General features: G+C 46.0%; 1 protein-coding gene across 1 annotated transcript in view; it reads left to right on the forward strand.

Moving 5' to 3' along the window:
- Positions 1-14,777, forward strand: part of GALNT10 (polypeptide N-acetylgalactosaminyltransferase 10) — a 177,469-nt gene that overhangs the window by 95,094 nt on the left and 67,598 nt on the right. Inside the window, exon 4 of the mRNA XM_019750401.2 lies at positions 8,221-8,387. Within this exon, the coding sequence (XP_019605960.2) occupies positions 8,221-8,387 (167 nt within the window). The remainder of the gene's footprint in view (positions 1-8,220; positions 8,388-14,777) is intronic.

Raw genomic sequence — 14,777 nt, forward strand, 5'->3', positions numbered from 1 at the left:
AGCAGGTGCCTCTCTCTCCAACTCTTGGCTCTGTTTTCTATTCTGTTAACTTCTTTTTAAGACTGGGAACAGTCTACATGGTGGCCCCAGGCAGACCAGACTTACAGCCTCCCGTGTTCAATTTCAGCAGCTAAGAGCTTGCCTCTCTCCCAGTTGTCTCAGCAAATAATTAACTTTGATTCACAGGTTCCCATCCCTGAACCAAACGCTGTGACTGGGGAGATGCGATGCTCTGATTGGCTGAGCCAGGCTCCCTTGCCCACCGTTGAAGCAAGGCAAGGACCTCCCGGCCCAACGCTATAGAAATGAGGGGTGGGAGATTCCCCCAGAAAAATCGGGATGCTATTACCAAAAGAAGGAGAAGGCACACAGAGCAGCACACAACACCTGCCTATTGCCTCAGTCTGGCTCCCTTAATGACATAAGGGAACCTGAGGTCCGGCGGGAAGAGAGGACTTGGATGAGTGCATAGCAGAGAGGAAACTAGAAGCCAGGATTCCAGACTCCTACTTACTATAGTTCCTTCAATTTTTGTTTTTGATCTATTCATTCTTCTTTTTGTTTGTACAGTTAATAGCATTGCTACATTGTCTCTACGAAAATGTTAAATACGCATAAAGGGCAGATGGGTTTAAATTCGGCTCCAGCCCTTACCAGCTGTTTGACTTTAGGCAGTTTATTGAACTTCTCTCTGCCTTGTTTCCTTCCTCTTTGTAATGAGAGCAATGATCGCCCCTACCTCCTAAGAGCACTGTGACCATGAAATGACGTGATGCGTATAAAGTACGTAGAACATCGCCTGGCATAATGGAATCCTTAACATATATTTTCTGTCGTTATCATCGTCATTGTCCACTGTATTTTTTTAACTGCTTATCAGTATTACATAGTTGGAATTTTTCCCATTTGTTTAATCCTTTCCTATTGACAGACACCTTGTTTCTCCTCCTCACCAGTTCACAGTGTTTCAAGGAACACCACCGACCATGCCTCTTAGTTCTCACGCTGTGCGCCTCTAACTAACCTTCCCGCTGTCTGGGTAGGGTCCTCACCAGCCTGTGAACCAGGGATAGAAAGCCTTGTGCAGGGATAGAAAGCTTTTCACTTGGGTCTTAGTTGGATGTTTTGAAATTCCATGGGTGCCTCTTCTTTTATGGTGCCATCTGGGGCCAGAAATAGCGAGCCAAGAGGGCATCGGGATTGAAGCTGTGTGCTGGAAGTTTCATGGTATCACTGCTTAGACCCTCTGCAAGGGCATCGCTCTACCTGATCCTGCCCACAGAGGGGCTCTTGCAAGCATCTCAGGAGGCCGTGCTGCCGCTGGGAGCCCACAAAGATTAGGATGCTGTCACGTCAGGGTGCTGTATGCCATGGAGTAGAAACGGATACAGTGGTACCTCGGTTTTCAAACCTTTCCATTGACGAACATTTCAGTTTACGAATGCCGTAAATTTTATGACTCTCTGGTATCATTAGATAGTAAAATTCGTGCTAAATTTGCAGTTTTAGGGGTTGATTTTAAAGCTCTGGAATGGATTAATCCATTTCGCATTACTTTCTATGGGGAAACCATGCCTCGGTTTTCGAACGTTTCAGAACTCGAACGGTCTTCTGGAATGGATTATGTTTGAAAACCGACGTACCACTGTATGTGTTCAGAGAAGAGAGCAGAGGAAAACATACCCAAGTGTTGAACGGAGCTCAGCCCCCTGAGCACTGGGAAGGATAGGCTGCTGCTGTCGTTCTCAGTTGTTCTTTCGCCTCTGTGTTTTCCAGACTTTTACACAGAGCAGTTATCACTTTATCATCAAGAAACACACACATATAATTGTTATTTTGAATAGATACTAGCTAGGTTTGAGTCCTGAATCCATGTCCTTGTCCTTCTGGGCTGTTTTCCTGATGTGGTTAACAGGTGAGCCGTCCCTGGTTCATCTCCCTGCCAGGGGTTGGTACAGATGAGAGGAGAGAGAAGGACGAGCTTTGTAAGCCATCGGGCACGATAAACTGTGGGGAGGCAAGGTTACTTATTGTCTGGTCACAGCCAAACCCAGCCTCTTTCATCGGGAGCAGTGCCCTAGTTTCTCCTTCCTGGAGACCATGCTCTGCGCTGCTTCCTGGAGGCAGCAGCAAGGAGGCGCTTTGTGTTCACCATTCACAAAAGACCTGGGGAAACGCCACCATCCGTGTTGACATCTCAAAACAATACATGAAGACAGGTCTTAAAGGAGACTGCTAAGATGGGGGTGGCCCTGGGGTGAGTGGCGGCCTTCTGTCTTCATCCCTGCCATCGCCAGGCCACCTCTCTCTACGGTGGCCTGAGGCCATTTTGCATAAGCTCCCAATAGGAAGGTGGCCTGTGGGTAGGTCTGTGGAACCAAGTTTCCTGCTTCATACTGGAGAGCTTCGTTTCAGCATGTCACACAACATTTTATTTAAACAAAGAGCCTCTACTAAGCTGGGACCAAACTAATGACTAGTGAGTGCCCATGGCAAAAGTCGAAATGCTATTTTGTACTTATTTAGTGGATGGATGAGGGAGAAAAAGAAAGGAGACCAAAAGAAGCAAAAAAAAGGCATACATTCAGGGCTATGATTCCAGCTGAGCCTTTTATTTGAGTTCTGAATAATCTTTAATTCCATGATTGAATTAAATTAGAAGTGAATTTAGTCTATTGTGGCATTGTCTACTTCCCTTGCTATACGATGGTGTTTGTGTGTCTGCTGGCAGGTTGTGGGGTTTGAGAGAGCGAGAGCTCTCTGCTGGGTAATAGCTCTATTGTATTTCACCCTTTGGACTACTGGCAATTTATTACAGCTACCCCCTACCCTGCTTCCACTGAGCAAGCCTCCTGTGAAATTGGATGGAAGGCAAGACCTTTTGTAGAAAACTAGATGTCGCCTGTCTCTTTCTTGGTCACAGAGGACTCAGCTGAGTTAGGGGAAAGGGATTTTTAAAAAGAGGTGCTTTCGTTTATTTGTGAAGGCTGACATAATGAAGTTGGCGAAGGCTCCCAGAGAAGGCTGGAATGATCAAAGGGATTAGAAGAGGTGGGGAAAGGGGCAGAGGAGGGCTGCATGCGGCCTGGATAAAAACAGTTCCAGCCAGATGAAGAGCAAGAGGGGACGTGCAAGAAGTGCAGCGGTCCCAAGAGGAAAGAGAGAGGCTGACTTGTCCATCAGGACTGGACTGCCAGCATCAGGGAAGCAGTTTGCACAGCTGGAACCGAGCTCACTGCCAGATGCCAAGGGTTCACTCCTACGCCCCTACCCCAGCTTCCCTTGGTGCCTATAGAGAGGGAATTCGAAACTAAGGAGACCGTGGACCCTGACCCAATTTTTCCAAAATTTCTTTTTGAAAATTATCAAACATAAAAGTTTAAAGAATTATACGCTCAATGCTCATGTTCCCACTATCTGGATTCTGCAGTTAACACTCCTCTACTGACTTGGTCACGTATCCATCCATTTCTTTCTCCCTCCATCAATCCACTTTACTCTTTAATACATTTCAAAGTAAGTTACCAAGAGATCCTGGCACATTCTGAGAGTTGAACAGTTGCAGTGGCATACAAAAGGAGAGATTTCTTTTTTTTTTGGTTATGTTCATTGCTCTAGATGTTACAAATTTTCCCAAAAAACTTCTTACCAGTCTTGTGTAGCTCCCTCCCATGGTGCCTTTTACTTCTGGGCTCTCAACTCAGATGTCTCCAGGGGCCTGGGAGGTACTGTGAGGGAGTGAAGCAGCCCTGGTATAGCACTGTGGGGAGTGTGAGACCTGAGGACCCGGAGAGTACCTGCCTCATAGAGATGCGTCCACTGTCAACTGCAGCCCATGCTGCCACCTGAGACTCGTGAGGGTTTTTATGTAAAATCTTTTCACTTTTTAAATGTTTGTAAATAATGTTTACATACTGGGCAAAGGTTATCAAGGATGACTCCTTGTGTGTGAGTCTTCTGTAACTGCCGTAACAAATTACTTAGCAGCTTACTCAACACAAATTTATTCTTACAGTTCTGTAAGTCAGAAGTCCAACATGGGTCTTATAGGGCTAAAATCAAGGTGTTGGCTGGGCATTCCTTTCTAGGGGCGCTAGGGAAATCTTGCTTATCTGCATTGTTGGCAGAATTTTGTTATAAGGAGTGAAAGTCCCATGTCCTTCCTGGCCATCAGCTGAGGACGATTCCCAGCTTCTAAAAGCCACCCGCCTTCCTTGGTTCATGACCCCTTTCCTCCATCTTCAAAGCCAGCAGTGGTGGGTCGAGTCCCCCCCATACTTCAAATCTTTATTCATTCCTTCTCATCTTTCTAACCGAGCCGGAAAAATTCTCTGCTCTTAAGGACTCCTGTGATTGCATTGGACCCACCTGGGTAATCCAGGCTTCCCAAACTCGTTCTTAACCTTAATTCCATCTGCAAAGCCCCCTTTGCCATGTAAGGTAACATGTTCACAGCTTCTGGGGATTAAGGCTTGGATGTATTCAGGGGCTGCTACTCTGCCAGAAGCCAGAGACACAAGGAATACAGTGTTGCCATTCCCTCTGAGCCTGCCTAGTCTTCACACTGCCTCTTCTGGACCCTGGGAAACTCCTCATATCCCAAATGAAATGTACTCCGCATCAAGTATATGGTAATGGAAGGAGAACTGACTCTGGGTAGTGAACACATAATGCAATGTATAGGTGATATTTTATAGAATTGTACACTTGAAACCTATGTAGTTTTGTTGACCATTGTCAACAAAATAAATTTTTGTTACCCCAATAAATTTTAACCAAAAAAAATATACTCCACAAATAAGAAGAAATGAAGGACAAAAGGAATCTTAAATTTTCTATAATATTGTTAGCAATAGTATTGGTATTGTTTTTCTGAAACTATTATATAGTACAGGAAAAAGGAAATAAGTAATTATGTTAATCTTAAGAACCTAGATTTTTAGCAAAAATAAAACCAGATACAGATATCACAAGAAAAGAAAACCATCGACCAATATCCCTGATAAATATAGGTGCAAAAATCCTAAACAAAATACTAGCAAACCAAGTCAGCAACTTGTAAGAAGGATTATACACCATAACCAAGCAGGATTCATCCCAGGAATGCAAGGTTTGTTCAACATATGAAAATCAATCATTATAATACACTATATTAATAGAGTAAAGAATAAAACCCTACTGACATCTCAGTAGGGCACAGAAAAAGCATTTGGCAAAGTCCAACACTTTTCATGATAAAAACATTCAAAAAATTAGGACTAGAAAGGAATGTCCTCAACCCAATAAAGAGCATCTGTGAAAAACCCACACTAACATATTTAATGGTGAAAGACTGATGAAAGCTTTTCCTCCTAAAATTAGGAACAAAATAAAGATGTCTGTTCTTGCTACTTCTATTCAGCATTGTGCTAGAGTTTCTAGCCAAGGCAATTAAACAAGAAAAAGAAATAAAAGAGATCTAGATTGGAAAGAAAGAAGTAGAACTATCTCTGTTTGCAGATGACATTGTCTTCTATATAGAAAATCCTAAGGGATCCACCACCAAAAGAAAAAGAAAGTGTTAGAACTAATAAATGTGTTCAACAAGATTGTAGAATACAAGCTCAATAAACAAATTAATTGAATTTCTATACACTAGCAAGGCGCAATCTAAAAATGAAAAACATATTTACTAGACATTTCTCCAAAGAAGATATACAGTTGGCCAATAAGCACGTGAAAATATACTCAACATCATTACTCATAAGGACAATGCAAATCAAGCCATAATGAGATACCACTTCACACCCACTAGGATGGCTATCCTCAGAAAGATGGACAAAAGCAAGAGTTGGTGAGAAATTGGAACGCTTACGCATTGCTGATGGGAATGTAAACTGATGCTGCCACTTTAGAAAGCAGTTTGGTTGTTCCTTTATGAGTTACGCATGAAGGTACTTTATGACCCAGCAGCTCTACACCTTCTTATATACCCGAGATAATTAAAACAATACATCTACACAAAAACTTGTATATGAATGTTCCTAGCAAGATTATTCAGAGTAGCCAAAAGAAGCAACCCAAATGTCCATCAGTTGGTGAATGTGGTAAACAAATAAAATGTGGTAGATCCCTAGACAGTGGAACAGTATTTAGCCATGAAAAAAAATAAACTACTGGCACATGCTACAACGTGGATGAGCCTCGAAAACATGCTGAGTGAAAGAAACCAGACACAAAAGATGACATATTACATGATTCCACTTATATACAAAGTTCACGGTAGGAAAATCTATGGAAACAGAAAACAAATTAGTGGTTGCCAAGCACTGGGGGGAGGGAATAACGGGTGATGACTGCTGAGGTATATGAAGTTTCTTTTGGTGGTGATGAAAATGTTTTCTGGAATTGATAGTGGTGACAGTTGTGCCGTTTGGTGAATATAGGAAAAACTACTAACTTATACAGTGTAAGAGGGTGAATTTTATGTTGTATGTTATGGTATATGACTGATACCTCAATAAAAGCCGATGTAGTATAAAATTAATATTCAGTAAAACTCCGTAATCCTATATATTAAATACAGAATTTCTGCATAAACACATGATGTATCTATGAAAATATATTTCTAGCTCTGACCACTGCAGAGGCATAGAAACCATAACCAACACAGCAGTAAGGAATACCCTTAGTGCCCACACTGCAGTGTGTGAATGGTGGGATGAATTAAGGAGCCAGGGTTCCTTGGCAGAATGGCTGATACCAGGTTAGGGCAGGAAGTAATACAAGTTAAGCCTGGAGAGCCTTCTGACATCTTTTATCAGAAAGCAAGGAAGCCATCAGTATTCTGCAGCATTGTTCAAAGCATTAGGAGCCAACTTGAGAAGACTCCCTTGGGCTAAAGACGGGCTTATTTGGGAACCAATAAGAGTAATGCTCGCATTGAATTGAAACGTATTAATTATGTTAAAATTTATGAGTTTTCATAATGAAAACAAGTAATTGGCCATCTTTGGAGGATGCTAGTCCTTCTGAAAACTGGTAAAGAGTCAAGAACTTACCCTGTCTTTCCTATATTTCAGGGGATCCAAATAGTTGATGTGGTAGTTTTTCTTGAGAGAACTATTCCAGCTAGTGTATGAAGAATGGTAGAATTACAATAGCTCCATTTTGCAAACCCCTGATGAAATAAAGGATTGACACTGACCATCAATGGCTCACCAGCATCACAAAAGGAGAGACAACGGGACGTTGCGTGTTTCCCGTGGCGTGCTCACACCGCCATCTAGGAAGAGGTTACCAGCGTATCTCGTCAAATTACATCAGGCCTCTTGACCAACTACCAGTTTGCAGGAACCAAAGGAGGGCAGACAGAGGAACCTGTTCAGAGACACCACAGCAATGCAAGCAGCAAAATGCAGACTGTGGAAAAGCCCATAGGATAAATGACCCAGTTTCTGCAATAAATTGTAAGGGGGGAAAAAAGAGACTTAGGAGACACACCAGCTAAAGGCAGTCTATGGACCTTGTTGATCCTGATTTATACAACCCAACTGTAAAAAGACAGAAGAATCAGGGAAATTTGAATACCAACTAGATAGCTGATGCTCTTAAGAAACTATGTTAAATCTTTTGGGTGTTACGATATTAAAGGCCCCCAGAGGCAGGGCCTTCCACCCTCAAGTTTACCACGGGGCTGGTGGAGAGCAGAGGAGAAGGTGTGCTGGCTGCGGGTAGAGCCCGTGGAGGGGAAGGGGAGGAGGCTGAGCCAATGAAACCCCGTGTATTCTTCCAGAGGCGTGGATAAATGGTTTCGTCTCTCCTCCATTGGAGAGGAATGGTGGGGGTGGGGTGGGGTGGGGAGAAGCAGACAGAGGTGTGACTGCAGGGCTGTCCTCCACGTGGAGTCCTGAGCTGAGGATGGGCAACCGTCTTCCTGTCACGATCAAGGCTTCAACGAGTGAGTGCATGTAGAGCACCGAGCCCCAGGGCTGCTCCGCCCGCATCGGCAGTCGTTGTTTGGGGTCTTGTATATGTATCCCTGTCTACTGGGGGTGCAGAGTTTGGAGGCAGGACTTCAGGATGCCCTGTAGAAGAAGGTTCTCAAGTGACTTTCACGTGTCCCTACAGGCTGGAGAGGGAGTGGGATTTGCCATTAGCCAAACTATGTGCGTGACTGAGTTCTCTTTTGGCCAGAGGAGAGCTGAACCTGTCCTCCCCTTGTCCTGTGTCTCCCTCTAGCTGCGTCAGCAAGCGCTACCTGGAGACACTGCCCAACACCAGCATCATCATCCCCTTCCACAATGAGGGCTGGTCCTCCCTGCTCCGCACCGTCCACAGCGTGCTGAACCGCTCCCCGCCGGAGCTAATCGCCGAGATCGTGCTGGTGGATGACTTCAGTGACCGAGGTAGGGTCCGTCCCACTCAGCCTCTGCCTTCCACGCTGTGTCCTGTGACTACCAGAGGGGTGGCGGGTTTTCCCTTCTTCAGCAGCACCAACGTATGGTTCCCCATTTACTGACGCTCGCTGTGTGCCCGGCCATGAACCTGGCACTGTACACACATTATCTCATCCAGTTCTCACAACAACCCATGAAGGAGGTTCCGTTTTTTATCCCATTTGTATCAATATCGACATGCGTTCAAATGCGAATAACAGAAAACTTAATCAACAATAGCTCAGACAAGTAAGGGGTTTCTCTATTCATTTCATAATCAGGGTGAGGGTTGGTACAGCTGCTCAAGGCTCTCATCAGAGAACCAGGCTTCTCTCTCTCTCTCGCTCTGCTTCCTCATCCTCATGCTCACAAAAGGGCTGCTGGACCTCGGGAAAGTCTACCTTCCAGGCAGGAAGAAGGAAGAAGGGCAAAGAGAGCAAAACCTCTTCCTTGCAAGACTTTGCCTTCCTATTCAGGAAAGACTTTTGGCCACAACTCTGACATCTGGGCACTCCTATCTGCAAGAGTGGCTGGACATGTGAGGGTTTTGATTTGGGGCCTCTTTAGTAGAGAACGGAAAGGGAGAGGTGGATTACAAGTGTTGAGTGAAACCCCCTATAGTATCTGCCACACCATTTAACAGATGTAAAAACTGAGGCTCGGAGGGGTTAAGTGACTTACGCTCAGTCACATAGCTCTTACATGGTGATGGGGTGATTGAACCATGTCTGTCTGGCCCCAAAATATGATCTTAACCACTGGACCACACTGCCCTCCTGCCAGTGGTCTCAAGTTTGTTCTTTGCATCAAAGTTTCACCAGTTGCAGCAAAATCCAGAGAAGTCCTCTCCTCTGCTCACCTTCCCGCAGAAGCACTAACAGGTAGTGAAGAGAGGGAATCTGAGTACACTCCGGAACAATCAAAGTTGACCTGCCTGTCACCTCATACTTAGCACTACACAGTTCATTACCAGCCTTTAATAGAGACTCCTTGGTGGGGTGTCCATGTATGTGTGTGTGCTCACGCACGTGTGCACATACACACCCATCTTGAACTCAGTTCCTACCACCTCTAAACGTCTTCCCTAACTCTTCACCTACACTCATTTGCATGGGACCTTTTCCTTGTCCTTCTCAGCTCTTATCACTGGCAGCATGAAAATACATATGAATATAACACGTCAGCATTGGAGGCTGCAGGTCTCCCCCACTAGACTGTCCAGTCTGAGAGCAGGGGCCACCGCCTCCGTCCTGCTCACCGCTCGTGCCCAGCTCCTCAGGCAGATAGTAGGTGCTTAAGACATGTTTGATGAATGAATGATCGGCACTACTTCCTCTGTTCCCTTGGTACTTTCGCCATGTCACAGGAGCATATAGGGCCATGTGTGAGATGTATCTGTGGTCTGTCAGCCCACTGAAGCCCAGGGTGTGTCCCTTGTCTCCATAGCCCTGTTCGTTCTTTCGCAGAGAGCCTGGCAGGAGTTACGTCTTTGGTCCTGGCCCCGTCACTTTACGACATCTGTGACCTTGACCGCCTCCCCTGACCTCTCTGTGCTTCGGTTCCCGCATCTGTACAATGGGACCATGACCGTATGTAGCTCTTAGGTGGCTGTGACTATTACATGAGTCACTGCATGTAAAGTGCTCAGGACAGCGCTTGGCACAGTGAACATTAGAAATAAACATTTAAGCTTGGTGTTGTTGTCATTATTATTGACAGTACCTGTGGCCGTTATAGGGGGGAGTCAGACGTGGAGGTGCAGGCAGGGTCTTCCCCTTTCTGTGGGTGAAATGGCTTTGTGAATTATGAAACACTGAACAAGTGCCCTGTTGTCTTACCCCCACCTAAATCGTCTCCTGTCCGTTCACCATCTGAGGGGCCATAAATGAACCAGGCCTGTGTGGTATCTCATTTATTCTTGAGAACATGCTCTGAGTGAGGCCTTCGGATCCCTGAGTCTCCCATGAGGAGCTGGGGTTAGTGACTTTCCCAGAGTCACATAGGCAGTGAGTAGAAGACCCAGGCCTGGGGACCGCAGCCCCGGGCCCGTGCTCTGTGTGTGTTTTGTGCTGTTGAGTCATCCCTGACCCCTGGTGACCTGATGAATGAGTGACGTCCGCAGTGTCCTGTGCTCACAGCCCTGCTCGGCGCCTGCAGACTGGTGCCTATGGCTTCTTCATGGAGTCATTCATTCCACCTCATGTTTGCTCTTCCTCTTTCCCAGCTGCCTTCTATTTTTCCCGGCATTATTGTCTTTTCCAAAGCACCCGGCCTTCTCATGATGTGCCCAAAGTAGGACAGCTTCAGTTTTGTTATATTTGCCTCCAGCGACGTTTCAGGCTTAATTTGCTCTGGGACCTACTTGTTCATCTTCCTGGCAGTCCAGGGCATCTGTAAAGCATTCCTCCAACACCGTATTCCAAATGAGTCCATTTTTCCCCCATTTTCCCTCTTCACTGTCCAACATCCGTGTGTGGTAATTGAGAATACAAAGGTATGGATGGTCTCTCCCACTGCCTTTTCCTCCCTGTCTTCTGCTTTCCTGTACCTGGTCTCCTCTCCCAGCCTCTGCCTTCTCCCAGCTTGGGCCTGCCACCCACAGGCCAAGGGCTTGCAGCCAGGCAGTGAAAAGGAAAATAAATGCACGCACTGCTCCATGGTGACTTGATTTCCAGTACTACGCAGCAGCACAAACAGCCTCTGTTCCTTGGGGTGAACACCTGAGCCCCCCCTCAGATATGGACCGCCCGCCCTCTCAGAGCAGGCTCGCCACTGCGGTCTGGCAGTGACGATGGCACTCCCTCACTGACTGTCTCGCTCTGAGCACCAGCCACCGCAGGGCGCCATCCTGCCTCTGATCTTCCCATGCTGTTTCCTCCACCTGGACAGCCTCTTCCCAGCTCTTCCCACGGCTGGCTCCTCTCACACCATCTTCAGTTAGGTCCCTCGTCACTCGCACTCATCACTGCTCTCCATGTGTGACTGCACAGCTCTCTGTTCACCTGTTTGCTCTCACTCTACTAGACCATTTGTGGTCTAGAAGCAGGTGGTTAGTAAATGTTTGTGAATTAGTGAATGCATGAATGAATGAATGAGGAAGGAGGAAGAAATCATATATAGCAGCTACATCCACACACACAAACTGTCACTAGACCAGGATCATCTCCAGCCAGTGAGACAGATGTGGCTGTGGAAGACACCGCAGTTTGTCCTGTGACTGGCTCGGGCCCACATCTTTGTGTTTCAGGCTCAGGTCCCTGTCACCTGTTTTCTGGAGAATCAGCTGTCCTGGGGGGGCGGACCCTCTTTGAGTGTCACAGGACATTAGTTCTCTCCAGAGGCAGAATAAACTAAGCATCATCTGGATTAGAAAGAAGTATTTCTCCTTGTTCAATTACAAAAAATGTCAAGGTCATTTAGGCTACTGGCTGTCACTGTGCACCCCAGAGCAGCTGAGGGCCCAGGAATGCCTTGGGGCGCACGGTAAGGGGTACAGAGAAACCTACAGATGCAGGTGGGGTTCAGATGCTTCTCCTGGCACGGTCTGTATTTGCTTTCTAAAAAATTGTTCGCTAATGGGAGCTCCACTGCCTAAAGATGTGTGAAAATCAGAGATGTAACTCAGCCTGCTCCTTTCACAAGTGGGAAACCCGAAGTCTGGAGCAGTGGATGGCTTCACCGGGAGCACATAGCCAGCTGGTTGTCGAGGAGGGACGAGGATGCCGCGTCCGGGCTCCTAGAACAGGCTCGTCCCTCATCGCCTGAGCTGGTTGCGAGGAGCATCTGCAGATGTGCATTACTCCTTCCTGTCCCCAAGGACACGTCTCAATAAATTACTTTCCCACTGTCTTAAAGAGCAAGCTTCCTGCTAAAAAGAGCTCATTATCAAGTATAGCCAGTCCTGGACTATAATGGTTTACACCTCTAATATCCCAATTTCCTTAATGTTGTACTCAGTGATAAAAATAACAACCCCCCTCCACTGTTTACAATAAAAAATTGTAACAACTGAAAAAGAAAAGGTAAACTTCATAAGAAGGACATTCTCTAAGTGCATCTACTTCTCCAGAGAGCAAAAGTATTAATCCAATGCGGTGCCATCTGCATACCCCAATAAGGTAGAAAAGAGACCAAATACTGTCCCATTTCATAGATGAGAATGAGAACCAAGGCCCCTGATTGTTGCTCCTTTTTCTCAATGATTATCAGGCATCGGGGCCCAGAGGAAAACGCTTACCTCACGCCCCTCCGTCCTGCACATTAGCTGTCACATTTTGCAACCTGCATGTTTTTTTTTCAGAAAAGCAATCATTATTCTTGTTTCAAGAAGCAATTCTTAAGGCAGCTTTGGAAGAAAACTTACTCAGCAGTGATTGTTTTAAAAATGAGATTTGGGAGAAACAATTTCGGAATTATGGAGAGGCTTGTCTCAAGTATGGCAAATATGGGCCATCGTGAAAGACAGATTTCTCAGGGACACATGAGCAGAGGCGTTCTCAGAGTTGAAATTCATAGACACTAACTACAGGCGAGATTGGCGCTGCCTAGCAGAAGGCATTTTCCTCTGAAATGAGTCTCCTCCAGGATCCTCAGGGCAACTAATTGTAATTCAGCTGAGGGTCGAGACCTTGAGTAGGAGACAAAATTGGAGCAGATGAATTCTTGAAATAAGATCCCGAGCTTTGTGCAGGCAGCACTAGAGACTGGTGTGGAGCCAGACGCTGACACGGGACTAATCCTGGCCCTGCTTACAAATAGGGCACTGCAGAATCTAGGGGTCTCCGAAAGCTCTTCAAATGTGTGAGCTTTGCTTGAGGATTGGGAGGATGTGGAGGTGTTTCTGCTCTAGTGGGAGAGAGAGGTGAGGGTGTAGGGCGGCAGACCTGCCTCCAGATTGCACTGTCTGGATCGGAGATTTTTGGTAGGAAGCACCAGCAGGGCCTTGGTTCATTTGTTTCTTTCTAGTCCCCTTCTTCCCTTCCCCCCTTTCAAACAGTGCTGGTTTTGTAGAAAAATCAGACAGGCAGTAACGGAAAGGGTTTTATTGTCTTTAGAGGAACTGTCAGCTGCCTGGAATGATGAGGTACAGAAATGAAAGGCTATGGTACGAGCTCACTGACAGCATTTTCCCCAACTGAAGTCCCTGTCAACAAATAAACAAACAAAAATGGACACAGTGAAGCGCTCCATAAAAGGAAGTTCTTAAGTATTTGCACAGCTAGATGGTTGGCAGTGAGTGGTGCGGGAAGGCCTGTGGACCTTGCAGGACCCAGTAGGTCACAGGGGAGAGACCCTCACTAGTGAGCCAGGTCAGAGGTCCTCTTTCCTTAATGGGCTAATTAACTCTGACCTGCCCGCTCACACCGTGCCAATCATGGGACACAGCAAGCAGCACGGGAATCCCTTTGCTCTGACCCGATTTGCATTTGAACATACAGCTCTTGACACTGCCCCATAAGCATCCACTCCTCGTTTCCTGTCATCTCTCCTAAGCCTTAGCTTGCATCCAGTAGCACCATAGCTGTTGGATAGCTGTTCCCCACTTTCACTGTATTACTTGTGTTCTTTCACCTAAAGTTGTGTGCTGCTTATTTTGTTTTTCTCTACGTTTGTCCTGATTTAATTCCTATTCATGAACTGAATTTCAACAAAATTCATGAAATGACTCTGTGCCAGATGCTGCACTAGGTTCTGGGAATAAAGCAGACTTCCGTTCGGAGGCTCGCATCCAGTAGGGCAGACAGACAAGATAAGGGGCAATTGTCAGACCACGGAATATGTACCCCTTGGTGGAGGTCAGGTGCTGTGGAGGATGGAGAAAATCAGGGAAGACCTCCCAGAGAAAATTCCAGCTAAACTCAATCACAAGGGATAAGTAGATATTTCTCCCTGGGGTGGAGGAGGGGGAAGAATTTTCCAGGCAGAGGGAACAACATGAGAACAGGCTAGGAGAAAATATGGGAAATGCAGAAAGAGCCGTCCATGATCTCATCACCTGGTGGCAATTACTGTTAACATTTAGGCTCCTCCCCCGGCCCCGCCAGTGTTTCTTTTTTTAATAGACTTTATTTTTCAGAGCAATTTTAGGTTCACAACAAAATTAAGCTGAAAGTAGAGTTCCCATGTACCCCTCCACACTCCACACACACACAGCGTCCCCTACACTGCCCCTCCCCCCATCAATGTCCTATTCTGTACCAGGGCGGTGTGTTTGTTATAACTTGGGAGCGTATGTTGATCCATCATTATCACTCAAAATTCATAGTGTATATTAGGGTTTATTCTTGGTGGTGTACATCCTATGGGTTTTGACAAATGTATAATGGCATGCATCCACCATTATCATACAAAACAGTTTCA

Source organism: Rhinolophus sinicus, linkage group LG10, assembly GCF_036562045.2.
Source record: "Rhinolophus sinicus isolate RSC01 linkage group LG10, ASM3656204v1, whole genome shotgun sequence".
NCBI lineage: Eukaryota > Metazoa > Chordata > Mammalia > Chiroptera > Rhinolophidae > Rhinolophus > Rhinolophus sinicus.